The sequence below is a fragment of the Colletotrichum paranaense genome, assembly GCF_030867605.1.
Source record: "Colletotrichum paranaense strain IMI 384185 chromosome Unknown Scaffold_4.1, whole genome shotgun sequence".
Taxonomy (NCBI): Eukaryota; Fungi; Ascomycota; class Sordariomycetes; order Glomerellales; family Glomerellaceae; genus Colletotrichum; species Colletotrichum paranaense.
Window position 1 is genome coordinate 3,639,395 of NW_026848962.1, and position 20,875 is coordinate 3,660,269.

Here is a 20,875-nt window from a genome sequence, read left to right on the forward strand (position 1 = left end):
AGCTAGGCTAGAGCAGGACGCCGGACCGTAAACCGACCCTTCCCGGAAACCCCCTGACTCCGTGACAAGGACACACGGTACAACCGCAGAGTGCAGAGTACGAAGCATACACTTCATCATCAACCCCATCAATCCCAAGCCGCATGCTCCTAGAACCACGAGGCAGGATTCGCCTCGCGGAAGGCAAGAGGCAACCTAGCAGCGAGTGGCCGTTGTTCCCTTCCCGCTGGCAGTAAGATTGGATCCATCTAGTTGCGATCCACGATCCACCGGCCTCGTCCACTTCAGATGCAACCAGCCACCAACAAAGCCGTCCTGCTGATCGCCTTCGCAATCAATTCGTCTCCTCGCTTCGGAGCCGTCGTCGTCGTCTGCTCCTACATGCATGTGGTTACGAATACCTACACAACTTTGACCCGACTGGAGATGCCCTCCGATCCCCACGTATACGAGGCTCGCACAGATTTGATCATATTATTCATACTGCTCAAACGAACAACGTCCTACTGCATCCAGCCAACAGTGCCGCTGCAGATGCATGCGATATCTAAACCGGTTACGATACCCGCAGGTTCCCTCGACTCATCGTTAACTTGACGTTACGATGAGTCTAGTGATAAGCAGCCACTGCAGTCGAAGCAGACACACACTCGATGGCTTGCGGAGTACGGAGGACTCTATGCCAACCAGCCGTTGCACTTTCATGCTTCTCTTGATTGATCTCTCTCGAGTCTTTCTCGCCTCTCACGATATTGGAAACATAAATACGGACCGGTAGCCTTATGCGACCCTCTCGCCCCCCTTTTTTTCTATTCTCCTTGTTGCCAACGCCCAAGACTATGGATATGAATCGTCCACCAACCGGTCTTGGATCTGCATCGAGGCGCCTGACCCGCGGGGTGTGGATGCTAATTAACCCGTCCTTGGGTGCAAGCGGCCGAGATATCGGAGCCACTGGGAAAGTGGCCGACGGCAAGGCGAACGCCTCATTGTCCGCCGTCGTCTGATGCTGCTAGGGCTTTGGTCTAGACGGTGCCCCGGGAATATGTGCAACCGTCCCTTTCAGTCCCCGGGGCGCCCGTCACTTTGGTCCAAACGCCAACGGCGCACGGGATGCGATAGTTTGGATAATTTCAGAGTCTCGAGACGCCGGCCACTGCCCGATACTCAGACCTGCACGCTTCATGTCCGCGACGGCATTGCTCCATGCGTGATCAATGGTGCTCGCCCGCCCCTGGTCCTCTTTGTCGCCCGCTCTCCGACCTCAAGGTGGCCCTGGCTTCTCGGCTCTCGCAAAGAGTCTTCCAAGTTCCGGGGGAGAACAGGACGAACGGCGGCCGGCAGAGAATCTGAAAGTCGCAGGTTGGCAGTTGACAATGACGACAGTCGAGTGCCCGTACCGACTTCACCTCCGCAGACCACAAAGACTTTGACTTCCAAGTTCATGTTCCATGCATGCAGATGGATGGATAGATGGATGGCCGGGGCGTCGATGAGCTGAGATCATCTCATCTTCCTACAGCCGTCCACCTTAGGGTACGAATACCCGGTTCAGAATCAGCTCTGCATCTAAAATTGCCGCTGGCTGACTCTTGAGTCTTGCCTGAGCCACCAACGCCCATCCTCCACCAGGTACGAGTCAATCAACTTCTGACGTCGACACTCGACAATCTCCTTTTTCAACAATGGCCGTGTGCGTGCGGAGCTACGCGTCAACCTCGACGCCTCGGCCATGGCGAACCCTCCATCCCCTCTGCCTCGTCTTGCCATGTGGTTGATGGAGCCCTCCAGGGGTCTACAGACCGGGAACCGCGGCTGCCCGTAGGCGAGGGTCATTCTCGCACGACTTCTGCTGAGAATGAGGCTGCACAGCTCACACCACTCGATCCGTGGCCACCCTCTGGTTTCAGTGGTCCGGCTTTGCAGTGTATGGTCAGAATTCGACCATCGGCGTCCAAGTTTGAGCTGCATTGCTGCGACCAGTCCCAACGTTACTTCCATCATCGCAGAATGCGTCCGCGGAGTAATTTGCGTGAGCACCGGCCTGCAGGATCGTCCTCACTATCCGTACCTCAATGGTCTTAGACCTTCAATCAAACACAATATCTAGCGACCGTAATGCCCACAGTTAAGACTAGGAAGACACAGTCCAGCGGCTACCAACATGTCTTCCCTTCACCTGTCTGCCGTTTGCCGCCATACACCGAGAATGGAAAAGAAGACTCTAGGTTTCAGCAGGCCTGGCCACATTGTGCCAACCCCGGCCCAAAGCTTGAGAGTGCCATTAATACACACCCTCACCACTTTCACCTAGAAAGGTGCCCGAGGCGCCAACCAGACTCCTTGGCAGATCCCATCGGTCCCAACTACGCCATCAGCACATCACACCGGGGCTTATTCGTTGATGCATCTGAGATGCCCAAGGCTTTTCTATCATTGGAAACTCTCGATACAGCCGCCGCTCGAGATGGTTGGGTAGTTCAAAGTCGCCGTTTGCTTGCATTCTCATACGCTGTGGCGTAGCCTTTTGCTGCTGGCTCGTTTCGACCTGCCTACAAGAGTACGATTGGCATTACATCCTCGCAACATCTCATGCAACCCAGTTGCGAGCTTGTTGTGCGTCTTGTGCGACAAATCATGCAGCCCTTTGACCATGATGCCACACAACGCGGCAGTCCTGCTCCGTAGCCCTCTCATTAGCAAGGTTTTCGACCAACTCCCGCCACGGGCTATCGTCTGGACGCCGCCTTGTTGACAATATAAAGGATGATACGCCCATGACTCGGCCCGCTTCCAGAGAGCACCAGGCATGCCCCGACCACAGCGTTCTCCTCTGCCTTGTGGACACATTCACATTGTATTACACTATAGCGCTTTCAGACGACCGACACACAGTTTGACTCCCGTGTCCAATCCTTTGGTGGGCGTGACGATGCAGCGGCGATATCACGGTCATGCTGCAACCCGCTAGCTTTTGCAGCTTGCAGCTTGCAGCTTGGCCTCTGAATGGGATTTCCACACATTGTTTCCGCTCGCAACGCAAGGAAACGCAACGCAACGCAAAGCAACGCAAACTAAATCACCCACCTAGTCCGCTTTATTGGTCCCCGTTCCGATCCCGGCCCAGATTGGAATTTCGGGAGTCAACGGCGAGGCTAGCAACGCAGCAAAGCTGTGGCAAACGCTGATTGATGACAACTCACCTTGACCACACCGTCCCAAAACCTTCGGATTGATCGTCCTTGATCTGTCGTTGGACCACGTTTAGGAATCGTGCGCGCCCAGAAGACGCACTGCTTCGACAACCCAGGCTTGTTTGAGCCCTCTACAATGAGCCAGCCGTGACAAGTCAGACGCACACAGGCACACCCACACTACACAAAGCTCGTACACGTCGCTGACTCTGTCGCCATGCCTCTTGTCGCATCCTGGGCCGAAGAGAAGGGCCTCTGCTGGTCAACGTCCGGACCGTGCCCCTGGCCTTTCCCGAAGCGCGCCTGTCTTCCGTGCCCAGTCGATGTCTCGTCTCTCCTCATCGACGGCCCTGCCCTGCTTCACCCACTCTCTCAGAGCACTAACCTTCCAGCATCAACCGTTTCAAATCACATCACAGCGGGATCTGGGCCGAATGGTGGTCCCTCCTCTTTTACCCGTCTTTTCCGTGGCTTCTAGAAGGCTCAACCCCCTGACGAAGAAGCATCTCAGACTTCCATACGCCGTTCTCGAGCCAGCATCGGTGACTCCGCCTCTGTGGGTTCAAAGTGGATGGGTTGCCCGTCTCCATATTTTGTTATTGAGTAGCATTCGCTTCAGCTTCAGCTTCTTCCATCGAAGCCCTACGAATACACTACGTGTGCCAGCCACCAATGCGTTGCTTAAAGCGATACAACGGTTCGGTGGATTCGCCTTGGCCTGCTGCGACTCGTTTCGCTGAATCCACCACGCACACGAGATTACGGACCCCAAAGACTCTGCCATGACCACAATTCTTCAGCAGTCTCTCTCGCTTGCTGATAGTTGGTTTCAACAGGGTCTTGTAACTCGTGAGTCTGGAACCACAGGTCTGACCTAAAAAGAAGGTGTTTCCTCCTGCGATGCGGGTAAGCCCAGGGCGATGAAGTCCTTGCGCTCTAGCCGCACCGCCAAACCCACGTCTCCTACGGACACGTGAGGTGATGTATGAACTTGTTGTTCCTGTCATTATGGATATTGTTCCCATAATACAGCCAGACTGCATAGCAACCTCGCCTGCCATGATCACCGCTCCAATTTGGCAGCAAGATTTGCACTTACCGCTTCTCGACGTGGAGCAAATGTCAAGCGGCCACGCAGAGTTGCCACCACGCATCACGACTACATCTTTTCCCCCTAAAGGAAAGGCCTAACAGAGGAACAGTCTTCCACCAAGTCAGCGCTGTCAGCCACTTGCCTTTGCTGCTCGTGGCCACCCTGGATTACACTATTTAAGCGGCATCTCCAATCAAAGATTGCCAATCGTCCGGTTTAGGCCAGTGGCCCCCCCGCCACTTTACAGCTCCGCAAGGTAACTGGACAATGAAGATCGGCGACACCATTGCCTCCCCACCAAATTTCGATGCCAAAGCGGCGTGGAAACGCACCTGTAAAAAATCATTTGGGAGGGCGAGGGCACTGTCAGTGCCTGATTCGGCTTGTGCAGTCAAAGAGACAAAGGATGCATGGGTTGGGCTCCGAGCTATGCCAGACAACTTCTTTGCCTGTCGAGCTGACCAAGTCTCTTGGCTCTCACCAACTGAGTCCAACTAAGTCGGCCATGGGCCGATCTTTGATTTTTTTTTTCTTTTTCTGTCTTTTCTGTCTAGGTCGTTCACAAAAATGGAACGACCAAAAGGCGACCTAGAGCCTTTATGGCCTTGTAGTCGGTCGAAGACCGCGCAGATCCCTTGAAGAATCTTGCAGGATCTGCTCTAGGTCACGCTCTTTTCTCGTTCCGTTTCGGTAATGCTTGCTTGCTTGCACCATTGTTTGGGGGGGAGAAGAAATGAGATCGTGGGGGGCGGTGGTTCGTCACTCGCGAAACTCAACCCAAGTTCGCTATTCATATGTGCCAATTCTACGAGGTCGTACTGCATACCTGTTAAAGGACCGTGCCAGGGGAACTTAGGTAGGACTGTAGGAGTGGGAGGGTTCGAAAAGTCCTGTGATCCATTCAATATGTCAAAGAAATGGTAGAGATCAGCAAAGTGTCGATCTCGGCCTCTCGACCCTGTTCGAGACAACAACGTCCACCCAGCGTGACGTTCCGGCTTTTTGCGGTGACAACCGCACCTCTGCGTTCCAACGTTGAGCCGCGGTCGGGATCATGGTTGAGGCCCAGACTTTTTTTTTTTGTTCGAAAAGAGCCGTGAAATGAGCAAGGTGCCTTTTCAGTGAAGCTGACGGATACGCTTTTCGGTCATCTACGAGGGTGACCGCCCATCTCCACGCCCAATGTCACCTGGCAGGGCTGGCTCATTATACATAGACCCGAGATGGGGGCCCTTTCATCAAAGGGAGGGATTGTCGATGTTACCCTTTGACCGGAACCATTTGGGAGGTGCAGCATCACTCTCTTTTGTTTACGACAGCGGAATATCCAATGTCCTATGGTTTTCTCGGGAGGTTCTGGGGGATGTTGTCATGAGAGCGATGGGCTTGACGGATATGAATCGGCCTCGTGGATGCGCGCTGTGATTCGAAGTGGGAGGTGGAGCAATCCGTCAGAAAGACAACCATCCCATGGGCTACGTTATGAGGCTTTTCACGGCAAGAGAGGATTTCTCCAAGTCTTGGTCCGTTTGACGAGTTGGAAATGTGAGGAGGGGGGGGGGGGCTCGAATTGATCCTCGGCCGAGATGATTGTGGCCTTCTGGTGATGTGTCGACACGACGAGGTTGCTTTGATGCAAACATGGCTGCGAACCATCGGACACTTGAGGTTTGAAGTAGCCAAAAGACGTGTTGAGGATCGAGTAGAGGAGGAGACGGCTAGCATGTTGATCTGAGCTGATAGCTTGACCGAGTGGCAATTGCCTTACATGCAATTTCCCACCATGTGTTAGTCCCGATACTATCACTTGACAGCATACTCGCTTGCGTGATCCTGATACTTTGTCATGACAACCTACTGCTGTTCACGATCTACGCCGACTGTACCAGTGAGGCTATCAAGCGACAGTTGCGAGGCAGAGGATATGACAGGATGATACGATGATATTCCACAACTTTGTAACTTGGTATTTTTCTCCTCACTATCATTCTTCACACTACGCCTGCTCTCCCCCCTTTCTTCCTTGGTATCCAGAAAAACAGCAAACCTTGGTTATACAAGAACAAGGCCTTTTCACAGCAACGTCGGACAACAGACCATCCAGAGGTACCTTCCGGAATAGCAAATAACAATAGGTACTAGTTTCCAACCCCCAAAGGAGAATAACATGTTTCCACTTCCCCCTTTTCTGTCTCTTGTCTATGATCCCGCTATGCAAAAAAAAAAAAAAAAGGTAGAAAACAAAGACGAGGCGACGCGGATTCGTGCTAGTGGTACATAATTGCAACGGACGAGGGTGTGATAAGTTGAGATGCGGTACGCCGTGGAGAATAGATAGATGTGCGATAACTCATATTATTGTTGGTTGTTCTTGTTGGAACAAGGGGTTCGTTGTGGCAGTCTTCATCGCGGGCTCAAGGGGCTCCGTCCAGGGCCCTGTGTCTTCCGTATCTTTTGCAGCTCTTCCTCGAGTCTTCTCCTCTTAGCTTGCTCCTCCTGGTTACATAGTTAGTATAAATTGTAATCAGATCGGCAAAGGCTGGATAACATACCCTCATGTCCTCTTGGAATTTTTTCCTCTCCTCTCTCATCGTAGTACGGAACTGTTCGCTGAGCATCGATGCGCCAGCACCACGAGCGCCAGTGCCTGGGGTCACCTTAAGACGCGTGTCGTCAAGCTCCTCCTGCAGCTTCGACATCTTGGACCTCGAGTTGTTGACCTCGGCGTCAAGCTGGTCCTTCAATGAGCTGATCTCGCCCTCGAGGCTCGACTTGACTGCAAGCGCGTCATCAAGCTTAGTCTCGACCTCAAACTTCTCCCTTTCGGCATTAATCGTCTCGGCCGTGATGTTCTCCAGCTCCTTGAGTGTCGAAGCGAGCTCCTCCTTAAGCCTGTCGACCTCTGCCTTGAGCTGGGTCACCTCGACGGTGCTCTTGACAGCCGCAGCCTGGTTGGCCCTCTCCTTACGAGAGCCGTAGGCACCATCGAGCTCGGCTTGTGCAATCGTCAGCTCCGTCTTGAGCTCGACAATCATCATATTGAAACGTTCAATCTCTTCCTCCTTCTCCTTGACCTCCTTATCCTTGGCTGCAGCCTCTTGCTGCTTTTCGACTGCGGCTTTCTCAGCTCCAGCCAGCCTCGTCGTCAAGAGCGCCACTTCTTCATTGGCCTTGCTCAGCTTGCTGTTCATGTCCTGAACGTTCGTATTGAGACTGGCAAGTGTCGTCTGGGCCTCCTTGCTGCTTGCCTCCAGAGATGCGATCTTGGCATCACGCTCCCTGATCTCATCTTGGGATTTGGCACTGCTGGACTCATTGGCCATGCGCGTAGTGGTGGCGACCTCTGCCTCCTTTTGCGCCTTGGCGAGCTTCTCCTGAGCCTCAGCAACCTCTTCCTCGGACCGTTCGAGCAGTGACCTAAGCTGGTCCAACTGGTCCTGCTTGAGCGTAAGCTCGAGTGCCTTCTCTTCCTCAGCTCGCATCTGGGCTGATCGAAGCTGGTCGACTTGGTCTTGCTTGGTCTTCAGCTCCTCATCCTTTTGCGAGTCGGACTTGTTGTTCAACTCTCGCTGCTGCTTGATCTGGCGCTTGAGAACGGACTTCTGCTCCTTGAGACTCGTGGCTTGGCTGTAGAGCCACTGGACCTTTGTAGAGAATGCCGACAATGAGTAAGGCTCTGATGTATCGACAGCTTCGTCTCCAGACATGTCATCATCGTTGTCAGATCTGCCCTGCTCCATACGTGTACGGCGGCGGTCTGCTTTCTGCTGCTGGATGCTTGCGAAACCAGTCTGGATGATCTCCCACAGGCCCATCAGTACGACCTCAGCCTGCTCGTCGTCTTGCTTCTTGACAGCCGACTTGCTGGCATTCTTCTTCATCTCCTCTTCCACAACAGTTAGAGCGTTCTGGAGCCACTCGAACTGCGCGTCGATGCCAGAGTCCGGAACTTCGGGGTAGCTTGGGTCAACTCCGACAAGAAGATCCCGCATTTTCTGGTTTACATCCTCGAGACGGCCTTCTGCCTGCGTGAGGGCGATAGATGCCTGAGCAGCAGCAGCCTCCGCGTCCTGCAGAGTACTAGTCGACTGTCCTTGAAGCTCTTGTTCCTGGCGTACAGTCGACAGACCTGCCTCCAGGTACTCGAATTGGCTTCCCAGTGTAGCGCCAGGATCGGCTGGCCCTTCCGCTACTAGTGAGGGAGGTTCGCGGAAGCCTCCGTTCTTGGCCGGATTAAAATTTATAATTACGTCTCGTAAAGTTTGGTTGTATGTCGTTAGCTTCCGTTCCGCATCAGAAACGGACTGTAGGCGTTGCGCGTTCTCCTTTTTGAGAGAATCAATCTCGCCGCTTAAGGCATCAGTTTGTGCCTGAAGCTGGCTATTCTCTTCCCGCAGGCTGTTCAACGCGTCGGCTTGCGCGCGTAGTTTTGCGTTCTCTTCCCTCAGCTTATCAGCCTCCTCCCGTAGCTGGGTATCCTGCTCACGACTCGGCGCCTTTGAGGGAATATCGAGCGGAGCAACTCTGGGTTTCCCGCGAGGCGGACTTATGTTGCTCAGATCTTGGAAAAGTCCATCTTCGTCGAAGGAGTCGTCCCCGACCTCTAAACTATTGCGGCCGTTTGAGTAGGTGTACAAGCTCTCCGGGCTTCCAGGTATTCCGTTCATCAACTGGGCGGGGATTTGATTCACAGGCTTTTTCGATGCCTTATGCGTTAGCTGGAGGATGCCGGCGGTGTGCTCCAGGAGACCCCTCTGCGATTCAACCAGGCGCTGTTCGAGGCTCCGCAGTTCGTTCGACAGGTCGTCGACTCGTTTCTCGCTGGCCTGTCGTTCCGCCTCGGCCTCACGCAAAGACTCCCCCGTGCTGTTCCGGTTACTGCCCATCAGACTCCTCCTCTTGCCCGCCTCGGGCTGCGAGTACAGCTTGGCCATGGATACAGCGGCATCTCGATACTTGGTCTGGATAGCGAGGTTCGTGCGTGTTTGTTCCACCCGTAAGCTCAAGGATTGAATCTGTTTCTTGAGCCCGTCCACTTCCTCCTGCGACAATATTCGGTATTGCTTGCTGTCCGTCAACGCCGTCTCCGTCAATAGGTGGACTTGAATCGGGTCCTTGAGATCAACCAGTGCAGAGCTCGGCGGAAGTTTGGCATTCGTCTGCGCGGTGTTAGATGCGTCTGGACTAAGCGAGCTAGACCAGTGATGAGGACTGACCGGATTCACGCGCAGAGGCGCCCCTCCAAAGTTGTTCATAATGTCTCTCCTGAGGCCATCTCCACCTATTGACCTTCCGCCAGGGCCAGCAGCCCGGGGCGGCGAGGGCCTCCCCGGGGAGTACCCGTTCATGATATGGGGTCAGATGTGTAGCAAAGGACGGGTCGCGTCAAATCATTATATTACAGCGGAATCGTAGAGTCGTAGATAGCTTATGATGTCGTTGCGGCCGTGGAAAGCATGTTCGTCGGAGGGATACGAGGAGGCTAAGGTAAAGTGTATGTTCGTACACACGTCGGACGGGGACGTTGGAACAATGGTATGGTACAGCGATGCGTGGATGAACAAAGAGTGGCTGGTGGCTGGCGCGTGGGATTTGTGCCGAAACCCCTTGGAGGGAGGCAAGGGGGTTGTTCACTGTTACAGTATCGAGGTCGCTATCGCCGTGGAGACGGGGGACGTCGTCGGAGACGGATTCAACACCAGCCGTTTCGCAAAAGGTAATCGAGGGGGAAAAGTTGCGAGGTTAAAGAGAGTGTTTCCCCCGACGAGGCATAGACATCCTTTTCTCGCAGAACGAGAGGTGGATCGGCTTGTGCAAGAGCGACTACGAGGTGCAGTGTGTGCAGGTGCAGGTGCTGGTGCAGTTGAGTTTGCCGTCCCAAAAATTGAGTTGGGTGACCTGTCGCAGCGGGTGGCAGTCTGGCAGACACATTTGACACTACGGCAGCAAAAGCGCCCCCCGCCCCCTGGCAGATGGTTCATAATTGGCGATGCTTCGCAGCTCCCACTTCGGGGGGGCTCTTGCGCTAAGCTTATCTGGGTTCGTCCCTTACCCGTTTTCCCTGAGTCGCTGCGGCTACCTTCCATTTACGCTATTGGCAGATGGGCCCGTTGGTCAATGGTACGTATGTACTGCACTACTTCGCGCTAGTGAGAGTCAGCGGACCGTATTTTTAGTTTTAGGATCTCTGACTGCTGCATCCGCCTCATCCATCTGCGTGTTCCGTGAGGAATAGAAAGTTCGTCACATTTGCTTCTTCACCTATGGAGGCTGTGGAAGCTTGCTGTTGTTTGCTTTTTTTTTTGTACCCAATTTGCGTCGGTAACACCTCTCGTTATTCTGTATTAAGCGGATGGTTGCCGAACCGTCGCATCAGCATAAGACTGGTGCAATCTGGGATTGAATTACACCGTAATTTCGGGTTTCTTGACGGCCAGGATCTGGAGCCAGGATTGCACCGTACTAAACCGTTTTGAGAAACGCCCGAACCTCTTTCGGGCACCTCATTATTGATCATCCCAAGAATGGCCATCCGTCTTCCCAGGTCCACCATGAATTGTGAATGGTTCATCGGTTTATTAACATTATATGAGCAAGACCCTCTGGGTTATTCGATAGATTGAGCCTCACCAGCTCATACTCCCAACCATTTGCAGGACCAGACTGGAGTCTTGCTGCATTTGCCATAGCTTGAGAGATAATGCATAATGTCCTCACGACGGTTGAAGGCAGGTCCTTGGTACTTGATAGAGAGTCTTTGTGAAATCTCGGAAACGCAGAACAAACTACTCCCGAATAAGTGTTCTCGCAGACCTGGTATCATCCAGTGCTTCAGCAGCGAGCTCACGTCAGTGTAAGTGGTATTTTGTGTCTATTTAGGGCTATTTAACTTAGTCTTGCCGCCTATCTTGGCCGGCCGGTCTCCTCCGTCCTGCGTCTCCATCCACCTGGCCCTGCGCGCCCGAGGTGGTTGCAGATGAACCCTCACCCTCCAACCGCCTTCGAAGACCCTCGAATTCTGTCCTTCTTCTCGGTGTCTTGACTCCGACCATCCACCCGGGAAGGCGCCATTTTGTCAATGGAACTGGTAGCAAGTCGTTCCTCCACGAGTGTCCCACAATCCAACCGACCGCAGCTCCCAGCAGTGAACCCGGCCACTGGAAGAGTGCCAACTGTAGAGCGAGAGCGTAGCGGTACGTCTTGTCAGAGAAAGTCAATCCGACAAATTGGTCGTCTGTGGGCGGAGCTGCGGAAGCCGCGACGCGATATCGGTAGATATTGGGGATCGCAGCATGATATTGCGCGAGGATAGCGAAGATGATCGGGGTAGGGCCGGCTGGCATATAGTTGAATAGACCCGCGGTCAATGTCCGTGGTATGATGGACAGTAGAACAGGAGGTATCACTGCAGTGAAGAGAGCTGATACAGCTACAAATGACTAAAGCGCTGTCAGCATCACTCCGTCCACTACTCAGGCCTTGCAGCCACTCACAGCGTATTTCCTTGATCCCCATATTTGTTCAACGACCCTCAAGTGGTAGAGAGTCATTGATGCGAAGAGGACCTCGCTCGAGTTGGTGCAGCATAGCTGGTACGCCAGCAGGCGCCAGAACTGATGATAGCGCCATAAATGGGTGTCTACAACAATGTAGAAGTAATGCTTGACGTCAAGCAAGCTGGCAGCAATGGAGCTCGTCACAAGGCCAAGAACGAGGGTGCGCGTCACTGGCGCATTTGTGAAGGACATGTTGTGGTTGGACGTCTATTGCATCGTAGGCCGGGTTGCTTTCTCAGCAACACTCAACTGGTGGAGGGGCGATGAGGACGATCCCTTGCCCTTGGATTGAGGCACCTGCTCTGGCTCGATTTGAATGCGCCCTTGCTGCGAGGGGTTCTTTGCCAGCTGCCACGGAGCCTGACTCAATCGTGTTCTGATAGTATTGCGCAAATTCGTGGTGTTGTCGGAATCGACGGGCGGTGCCGGAGAGCGAAGGGCGACCAAAGGATGGTTGATGCCAGGTGGTTTCTTTGGCTGTCGCCGAACCCACTTGGAGCTTGATGCACAGCTTGTGCTGTCCCTCCTCAAGTGTGTCCTTGGTTAAAGCCGTGCAGTAGGGGAATGGCCCCAGCCTCAGGCGTTGCGACGACGCCACGAAAGAGGTGGACCCCCAGAGAGCGAGACCCACAGGTTCAAACTTTCCCATGCAATGACGAGGCTGGAGGGCTGAGTGTGGCTTGCCCACCCACCAGATCCCCGGATTGCTATTCGCTCAACGAATTACTGGGCAGCTTCCCATTCAGTGCCATCCTTGCGTCCCTTGCGTAACCCTGTCACGACGTGTTTCTGTGAGGCGCAGAGCTCTGGGCACACGCCGCCGCTGCCGTTACTCCAAGCTTAAGATTCTAGGCGGGCACTTAACCAAGTTGCCAACAGATCTGACGCGACCCTCACATAGCGACACCACTGATTTCTTGTAATTCTTGTGAAAGATATTCGTCCTACATTCTCTTCCCAATTTATTCCCTAACGAGAATCCCTCCTAACGCATAATTCAACACATTTACAACTTTCCTTCTTCCCTACCTTACGCTGAGCATCGCGCCAGAGCCCGATCAGACAGCATGTCGGAAATATTCATTAACCACATCACTCGATGGCTATTTAGTTCGCCGCCTGCCGAGTGGGCAATAAACCAACTGCGCGAACTCCTCATCGGGGCCTTGAAGCAAGGACCGGTTCCTCAACATGTCGCATTCGAGATGGATGGCAATAGGCGGTATGCCCGCGGCAGGAAGATGGAGACGATAGAAGGCCACCACCACGGTTTTGAAGCCCTAGCAAGAGTGCGCGTTCCCATGGCTCTATCTTGTGTTGCGCTTGCTGACTTCCATCACAACAGGTTCTCGAGATTTGTTATAAGTGCGGCGTCAAAGTCGTAACCGTCTACGCCTTTAGCATAGAAAACTTCAACCGCCCGCAATACGAGGTGGATGGGCTTATGCAGCTGGCCAAGGTGAAGCTCGAGCAGCTGACGAAACACGGCGATATCCTGGATCGATACGGCGCGGCGGTGCGTGTACTTGGACAGAGAGATCTGATTCGCAAGGATGTTCTGGAGGTGGTCGACCGGGCTGTTGACATGACCAAGTACAACAAGCAGTAAGTGGGCAGAAGCTACCGCTCCAGATATCTCAGGCTGACAGAGTCAGAAATGTGCTCAACATCTGCTTTCCGTATACTTCGCGGGAAGAGATGACAACGGCCATGCGATCCACGGTACAGGAGTATATGATGCCCCCTGGGCCCAAGTTCACGCCCTTCCCGGCTGCTCGTATTTCGCAAAAGATCATGTCGAAGCAACTGGAGCACCGGGAGCCCCTTCCGACCATCCGGGACACATCGCCGGCTCCCTCTTCACGATCAGATGGCGATGATGGTGCGTCGTCGTCGACTACTCTTCCTCCCGACTCGCCTTCACCGCCGAGGCACAGCGGCGCAGCAAGCGGGCACCGCCTGAAGAACCCAGAGACCATTACGGCTGAGACTCTCAACAACCACATGTACACTGCTGGAAACCCTCCGCTGGATATCTTTGTGAGAACTAGTGGCGTAGAGAGACTCAGCGATTTCATGCTTTGGCAGTGTCACCAAGATACGCACATCTTCTTCTTGAAGTGTCTTTGGCCCGACTTCGATTTGCAGCACTTTCTGCCTGTGCTTCTGGAGTGGCAGTGGAGGCAGAAGCAGATTGAGAGAGACGAGCGGCCGAAACAGGCGATGGCCAAGGCACGAAAGCTTGCCTGAATCTGTCCCATTGAACATAACGGCCGAGGGTTTCCATAGGGAGGCGTTTCTTAGTTATTTGTAGTTGTGTTTGGCTGGAAAGAACCAGCTTCGAGGTCTTTTGCTTATGATTGAGAGACCGCAAGGAGGGAAGGCGGGCCTGATACCACGAGAGAGTGTTTGTCAACCATATTGATATCCATCAACTTTATGTTTCATAGACGACGCCTTCTTATTGTGCAGGAAGGGAAGTTACCCGTGCAGCTGCAAATTCCGGCAAAGTTCACGTAACGGCGGAATGATAATTGGAATGTTACAAAGGGGCGCATCGAGTGATAGTTACCTACTCCAGACTTGTACTTATCAAGTTGTGGCGCCGACATAGCGATACCCCAGGAATGACGCAGTTGATGTGGCTGATAGCGGATTGCCAGTGTTCAATGAGGTGCTGCGCGCAACACTGGCCTCAGTGCCCGGGACGTGACCTGAGGCGCGATGTGCGGACTCCCATTCTGTTTTTTTTTCCCTTTCCCGCTGGGTCTCAAAGTAAGTGTGGCTGAAATGCGCGGCGCGCCAGGCACAGGGCCAATGGGAAACTGGGAAGGGACCAACCGCGGGCGGTGGAAAGGTTCAGGTGAGCTCCGCTCAGGCCTCAGGCCCAAATCACTCGCTAAGTGACGGATGGGGTCACTCAACCAGCCAGTCCTCCTCCGCCCGCGGCAGATAGGTCCCCAAAAGTGCGTCGGATGAATGATGGAAGATCCCGCGGCCTCGCTCTTCATTTTCCTCGCGCACTACCCCCTCTCACCACAAGCATTCTACACCGTCTAGGTTTGCATATCGATCAGAATGCCTTAGGATTGTCAAATTCTTTCTCAAATTTCAAAATTCTCGTTTCCACTGACACGAGAACCTTCTAAACTTTACTCTTCCCTCCCACCGCACCCGTTTCTCTACGTCCGTCACTGCGCCAGACCCTCGCTCTCTCTCACTACGACATTCGACCTCGCGCGTTCCTCGCGGCACGCCGATCGACGTCGCGATGAAGTCGGCAAAGACGTCGTCGGGGGATACTCCCTCAAGTCGGAGGTCTCAACCCGTTCGACAGACACGAACCAACCCCCCGCGCGTCTCCTCTGGCCTTCGAGGATCAGCGAACGGCCGAGACTCACTTGCTGGCGGTTCTGCTTCTGACCAGCCCATCGACATTTTTCCTGCTATATCCTACTTCTCCGATGCCATTGCGGCCCTCCCGAAAGAGCTCGTCCGACACTTTACACTTCTGAAAGAGGTCGATGCCAAAATATTTGCTCCCGAGGATGCGCTCTTCAAGCTCGTCGACGCTGCCATGAATGCCCCTCTTCCACAGCCCCGACCAGTGAATGATGCTTCCAGCAGTGTCGCACCTGCGTCGGCCCCAATGAGTGCACAGAACAGCTCCAGCGGAGTCCCTTTGGGTGGCCCGGCTCCTCCCCCAGCTCCCTCGACCGACGGCTCCTACGCGACATCCATCTACGACCCGAGCAACTTCCCCCGTAGACAGCTTTTCCGACAGACGGCCTACAAGATTCAGGAGATGCTCGGGTCATTGGAAGAGAAGAACCATGTCATCTCGACCGCGAACGATGCCCTTCAGAAACAGCTGGCCCGGATTGACGATGTCTGGCCGCACGTAGAGAACGAGTTTAGCGACGAGGCGAAGTGGGGGAGCGATACCCATTGGGCATACCCTGAGAATCGAGCTGCCACCAAGGCGGCACATACTGAGCGCTCACGGCGTGAGGGAGCTGCTGCGATCTCGGCAGCCGCTCAACAGCTAGCTGAGGAGGCCGCTGCTCGAAGCGACGCACGCAAGCAGGCTGTCCAAGCTAAGAAGAGTCAGAAAACGCAGGCTCAGCCTCATGAATCCGAACTTGACGACGCTGAAGGTCGCAGCAAACCAGAACCGACGAAGAAGGGCCATGGAGGTGGCAAGGCGCGCAAGGCAGCTGAAGCTGCTGCCAACGTCGGCTTGGGAATTTCAACAAATGGCAACACGAACGGAGCCGCGCCGCAACCCAAGAGGCGCAAAGTCGAGAAAACTCCCAGTGGAAACAACGCAGCGGAGCGGGCCATGAGCACCGTCTTTGGAGCCACAGCTTCGAAGGCCAAGACGACAAGCCCGAGAGAGACCCCAGCGCCAGAAGGTGGCGGTCCGAAGAAGCGAAAGGCACTGCCGACGGGTACCGGTCAAGCAAAGAAGAGGTTTGTATCCTTCTGTTTGCGACAAATTGCCGTCAAAGACTATGTACTGATGTCTCTTATAGCAAGAATGGAGCCGCCGGCATGTCTCCGTCGGTTGCTTCGTCTCCTGTAATGAGCAACTTCCCTGACCCAGTGTTGCCTCGAGGCTCCCCCGCGCCGATGACTGTGACCCCTGTACCCCCAGCTCCCAAACCTCCCACTGCCTCGAGGGCCAAGCAAAGCACCACACAACAAGCAGCTGTGGAAGGCGGTAAACAGTCTCGGCCGCCGTCGGCTGCTTCAGGAACCAAGCCTAACGGAGCGGCCACGACCGCGGCACCCCTGCCTCCACCGACACCCGAAGCGGTGCCTCTTCCTGTCTTGCCGAAGCCTGCAGCCGAAGTAAAAGCTGCGTTCAAGGAGCCCTCCGCGCCGCCGGTGCCAGAACCGACAAAGAAAGAGCCCGATACGGCTGAACCGAGCATCAAGCCAAGTATTCCGGCGGCGAAGCAAAAGAAGGAAACACCGAAGCCCGAGGAGCCGGAGACGCCAGTGGAGACACCGGCACCAACTGGTCAGACGGTCACCGCTGCGACAGTGACAAAGAGTGGACGCGCCAGCAAGCCTTCAACACCAGCCATGGCGACCTTCCAGGAGGCAGCAAGGCCTAAGTCAGCCCGCACTACGGACGGCACGAAGGCCAGCAAACGGAAGAAGAGCAGCGCGGTCATTAACACAAAGACTGCCAAGGCAGCGGGCCAGCCCGAAGAGAGTGACGATGTAGATGAATCGGAGTTCCAGGCGGGCAAACGCAGCTACGATTACACGGAGGATGAGCCGACGTATTGCTACTGCCAAGGTGTAAGCTACGGCGAAATGGTTGCCTGTGACGCAGCAAACTGCGAGCGGGAATGGTTCCATCTCAACTGCGTAGGCCTCAAGGTGGCACCTACCGGAAGCTGTAAGTTTTGATATCCGTTTGTGGTTGACCGCTGGTGCTCGTATACTAACGTCGAACCAGCGAAATGGTATTGCGAGGTGTGCCTGCAAAAGTTCTCGAAGTCGGGCAAGAAGCTCAGCCACAAGTACAACGTGCTGCCAAATTCCCCCAGTATCTCGGGCAAGCCACGACCTCCTTACGCCTGAGTCGGTTGTTACGAAGTAAATGTAATGGGCAACTCAGAGGTGGTATATACCACATTCCATATGGCGTTGGTTTGCATTCTGCCGTTTGGCATGGAAGTCGGGCGCAATGTCCTGGATACCTTTGAAGCATCGGGGGTTCGTTGTGGGAAATGGATTCAAGTGGCTCAAGACACATACAAACTTGCTGCCCCTTTGGGAATGGAGTAAAAAGTACATATTACTGGGATGGCAAGAGGCGCGCGGTGTCTTTCTTTCTTTTTGGAGTTGTTCAACTGGGTTGTTTGGGACACACAGAGTCAGCAATCTGGCCCGTCATGTCGAAGCGTTCTTGTCTTGTAACCCGTCATCTGCAACTGGCCACGGTCGGCAGTCCCTTTTTCGCTGGGGATTAGACGAGCATCTACGAATAATTGAGAGCTACGGCTCAAAACGGTTCAAACGTTTCCCCATGACTTGAGCACCTTATTTCCCCGCCATTGAGGATTCCTTATGTCTTGAGAAATACCCCATTACTCGGCTCGTGGGGAAGAGAAAAGGCATATCTCTTCTTCGGACGGTTTCTTGCGTTCTGGCTTTCATGCCGCTCTTCCCCGGTGCTTTGGCCCCACGAGAGTTGCATACCCCGTGGGTTTTCCCGCCGCGGAAGCTAAGCCGGGCGTCGGACCTGAAGCTCCTCCTGCCTGCTCGTCCGGAGGAGAAAAGGGGGAGGGAGCTCGTTAAGAAGGAGAGGTGTGCAAAATGCATGACATCGTGACTTTTTTCAATTTTGACCGAGCAAATGCGGTGAAGCGAAACCCGGGGGATTGCGGGGGGAAAGCTATCTATTACCGTGATGCAGGGGGCCTCCGGTGGGATAATTCCCTTTCGCTTTCGAGGTGAGAAATGTCAACGCGGTCTAGGCCCTTGGTTTCATCAAGTTTATGGAGAGGAGACACAGATGGTGGCGAGCAGAACGGCCTTTGGCATCTAGGGTTCGGCGCCGCCAATGCCCGAATTTGGCCAGACCTCACTCAGGGTACGGCAGGTAGGATGTGCCCTTCTCGACAAGTTGATGAACGGCCACCCTTATTTTTGTGACCTCGATAAGTCGGTGAACAAAAAGAATGGGGGAGTACAAATATCGACGACCCCATGGTAGAAACAGAAAGAAAGAAGATTGCCCTGGCTGTGACATGTCACATATTCATTTGGGGCTGGGATGTGGTTTTCCGGGGTAAACATCCCCACCTCTTGGCTCTTTGGAAAATTTCTTGACAATCAAAGAAAACCAAAAAAAGGGGGTGGGCGCTTCAGAACACTACTGTCCATAGGAGTAGTTGCGTTGGGCGTGAAGCTGAGGGGAGTGCAGGCGGCGAATAAGTGATCTGAGGCTAAGTGGTGAGGCTACCTTAGGCGCGTGCCTTGAGGGTGTGCCGTTGTCCGAGGCAAGGTAGTACAACTTTCCTATCCGAGTCTGGTCTGGTTTAGATACGATATGGGAATAGTTTTTTGAGGGGAAAACCTGGGGTAATTTTGACGGGTCCTGAGTGGCTGGCTGGCTGGCTGGCTGGCTGGCTGGAGGGTACGAGCGGGCAGGCATCTTTTTTTCGTAGGTTGTGTATGTGTTGTCAACTTGACTGTGGGACAAACCCGAGCTTGCGACTTTGTAGTTTGGGGAAGGTTATGCCGCACGCCTGCCCAATAATTCGTCAATTGGCAAAACCAACAGAGATGGTAAGACATGCACCAGGTACGCGAAGACCCCCTCTGACTTTGACGGAACCTCGCCTCCAAGGGACTTTCGTCTGTACTACGGATACTTGGAGAAGTCAAGTACCCCAGCACCCGCTAGGTCGACCTATTTCTCAGACCTGTTCCAGAGATGCCGGAGATGGGGAGTCTGGAGAAGGGGGGAGGGGGGTTGGAACTTGGTTAGTATCGTCGTTTTGTGGTACTGTTGTTGTTTCTACGTTGCGCGTGACCGACCACTAAAGGGAAAACCATGACTACAAGAGCTATTACTATGACTAACAGCAAAAGCACCATGACGGGGTTGGGGGCAAGTCATGAGAAACACCCAAGGCATTGGCATTGGCATTTGGTGTCAAGCCCCCCCTGAGCCCTGGCTTAGGTATTCTTTTTTGACAAAACGTGCGAGCAAAGCATGGCGCCATTCGATGGGGAGATGGAGACATTTCGCTTTCTCGACTAATGACTACTACGGCGTGTACGGCGTATACGGCATTGGTGTTTTGGACAGATTTTGATCCGGCAATACGCTTGCTTGCAGCCTTGCACGCCCTGTTTTTTGTCCCTTTTTCTTTCTGCTTTTTGCAATGCGCGTGACGCCTAAGACGGCTGTGTCGGATTCCACGGGTTTCTCGGTTTCGACGCTCATCTTATTGTGGTCATCAGACTGGATTCTCTCAGTTTCAGCAGTTAGTAAGTAAATTGAACATCGAAGGCGGCGACAGGGCCAACAATAACAACTGGGTGGGTGTGAGGTCCGATGCTTCGCTTTTACAGTTTTGCAGCTCTCTCTCTTTAGGTCTAGGAGTCGATGAAAAGCACACATGATGCTGGAACTAAACCGAGCTAGACCCAACGCCGACAGGGTGGCACAAGGCGGTTGGCCTCGGTTCTGAACTTCTGTCACGCTTGTTTCTCTGGCCTTCTCTCTTTAAACTAGCCTCTGGCTTTCAGGGGTGGATAATCTGGGGCAACACCACGCGGCCCCCAGCGACCCCGACCTTTTTCGAGCCCGCCAAACGGAGATCCGCTAGGATGCCACGGGTGCTAGGATCTTCCCGCTCATTCGTACGAGTGCTTCGTACCTGTCTGCTCTCCTGCCTTTCCGTTTCTTGTGCTACCGTAGCAGGTAACAGGGTCTGAGCAAGGAGAGACAACGCCGTCGGCGGCATCAAATGGTGAGAGGGCTAGATCTGCAGACAGACAGACGCCAGGAGTCTTGAGACTTGTACGTCTTGTCTGGGCTTATTCCTGCGTGCGAGCGCAGGTGTAAGAGCCAGGGAGGTCCGGATACTCACTACCCAGTCAGTTGCATGGGTACAGTAGAGAGCTGCAATATAGTTGACCGTGATCGATTCTTGCTCTGTATACCAGACTGGCATGGACGTCTAATGATCTACCCGGGGACGGTACTCGAGACCTGGGGAACTGCTCGCCCTGCGCTCGGGAAGACCTTCCAGGCGGGCCTTTTCGCTTTTCAGCTCGGAACCCCCTTGGGTCTTTGGTACCGCCTCAGACTCAATTTTTTTGCCTGCCTGAAAAGAAGGCGCGTGCTCGCTTTGGCGCACAGCCCGATTTTCTGTTCTGCTCGCTTCGTTCCGGCAGTGAAAGGTCAGATGACCGATTGATGAGGTGGCCCTGGAGCATCCCGTCCGTATCCGGTCGAAGAACGGTTTTGAAATGCCAAGCACTCCTGTCTGTCCCTG

The 20,875-nt window shown here is 54.1% G+C and overlaps 5 protein-coding genes across 5 annotated transcripts; 3 read left to right on the top strand and 2 right to left on the bottom strand.

The window, feature by feature from the left end:
- Nucleotides 1-288: 288 nt before the first annotated feature.
- Nucleotides 289-597, top strand: CPAR01_06192 (uncharacterized protein; the record flags this gene model as incomplete). Its single annotated transcript, XM_060490466.1, has 1 exon — nt 289-597. One exon carries the CDS (start codon nt 289-291, stop codon nt 595-597), a length of 309 nt encoding a protein of 102 aa, XP_060351932.1.
- A 6,093-nt stretch (nt 598-6,690) lies between these two features.
- On the bottom strand, nt 6,691-9,542 carry CPAR01_06193 (involucrin repeat protein; the record flags this gene model as incomplete). Its single annotated transcript, XM_060490467.1, has 3 exons — nt 6,691-6,783; nt 6,840-9,446; nt 9,504-9,542. The coding sequence occupies 3 exons, from the start codon at nt 9,540-9,542 to the stop codon at nt 6,691-6,693; spliced, it is 2,739 nt and encodes a 912-aa protein (XP_060351933.1).
- A 1,635-nt stretch (nt 9,543-11,177) lies between these two features.
- On the bottom strand, nt 11,178-12,035 carry CPAR01_06194 (UBA domain-containing protein Ucp14; the record flags this gene model as incomplete). The annotated part of the gene is made up of 2 exons (XM_060490468.1): nt 11,178-11,726; nt 11,781-12,035. 2 exons carry the CDS (start codon nt 12,033-12,035, stop codon nt 11,178-11,180), a joined length of 804 nt encoding a protein of 267 aa, XP_060351934.1.
- An 875-nt stretch (nt 12,036-12,910) lies between these two features.
- CPAR01_06195 (di-trans,poly-cis-decaprenylcistransferase) lies at nt 12,911-14,093 on the top strand (the record flags this gene model as incomplete). Its single annotated transcript, XM_060490469.1, has 3 exons — nt 12,911-13,132; nt 13,189-13,448; nt 13,499-14,093. 3 exons carry the CDS (start codon nt 12,911-12,913, stop codon nt 14,091-14,093), a joined length of 1,077 nt encoding a protein of 358 aa, XP_060351935.1.
- Nucleotides 14,094-15,114: 1,021 nt separating this feature from the next.
- Nucleotides 15,115-17,441, top strand: CPAR01_06196 (PHD-finger domain-containing protein; the record flags this gene model as incomplete). Its single annotated transcript, XM_060490470.1, has 3 exons — nt 15,115-16,316; nt 16,379-17,256; nt 17,317-17,441. 3 exons carry the CDS (start codon nt 15,115-15,117, stop codon nt 17,439-17,441), a joined length of 2,205 nt encoding a protein of 734 aa, XP_060351936.1.
- Between the last annotated feature and the right edge of the window lie 3,434 nt (nt 17,442-20,875).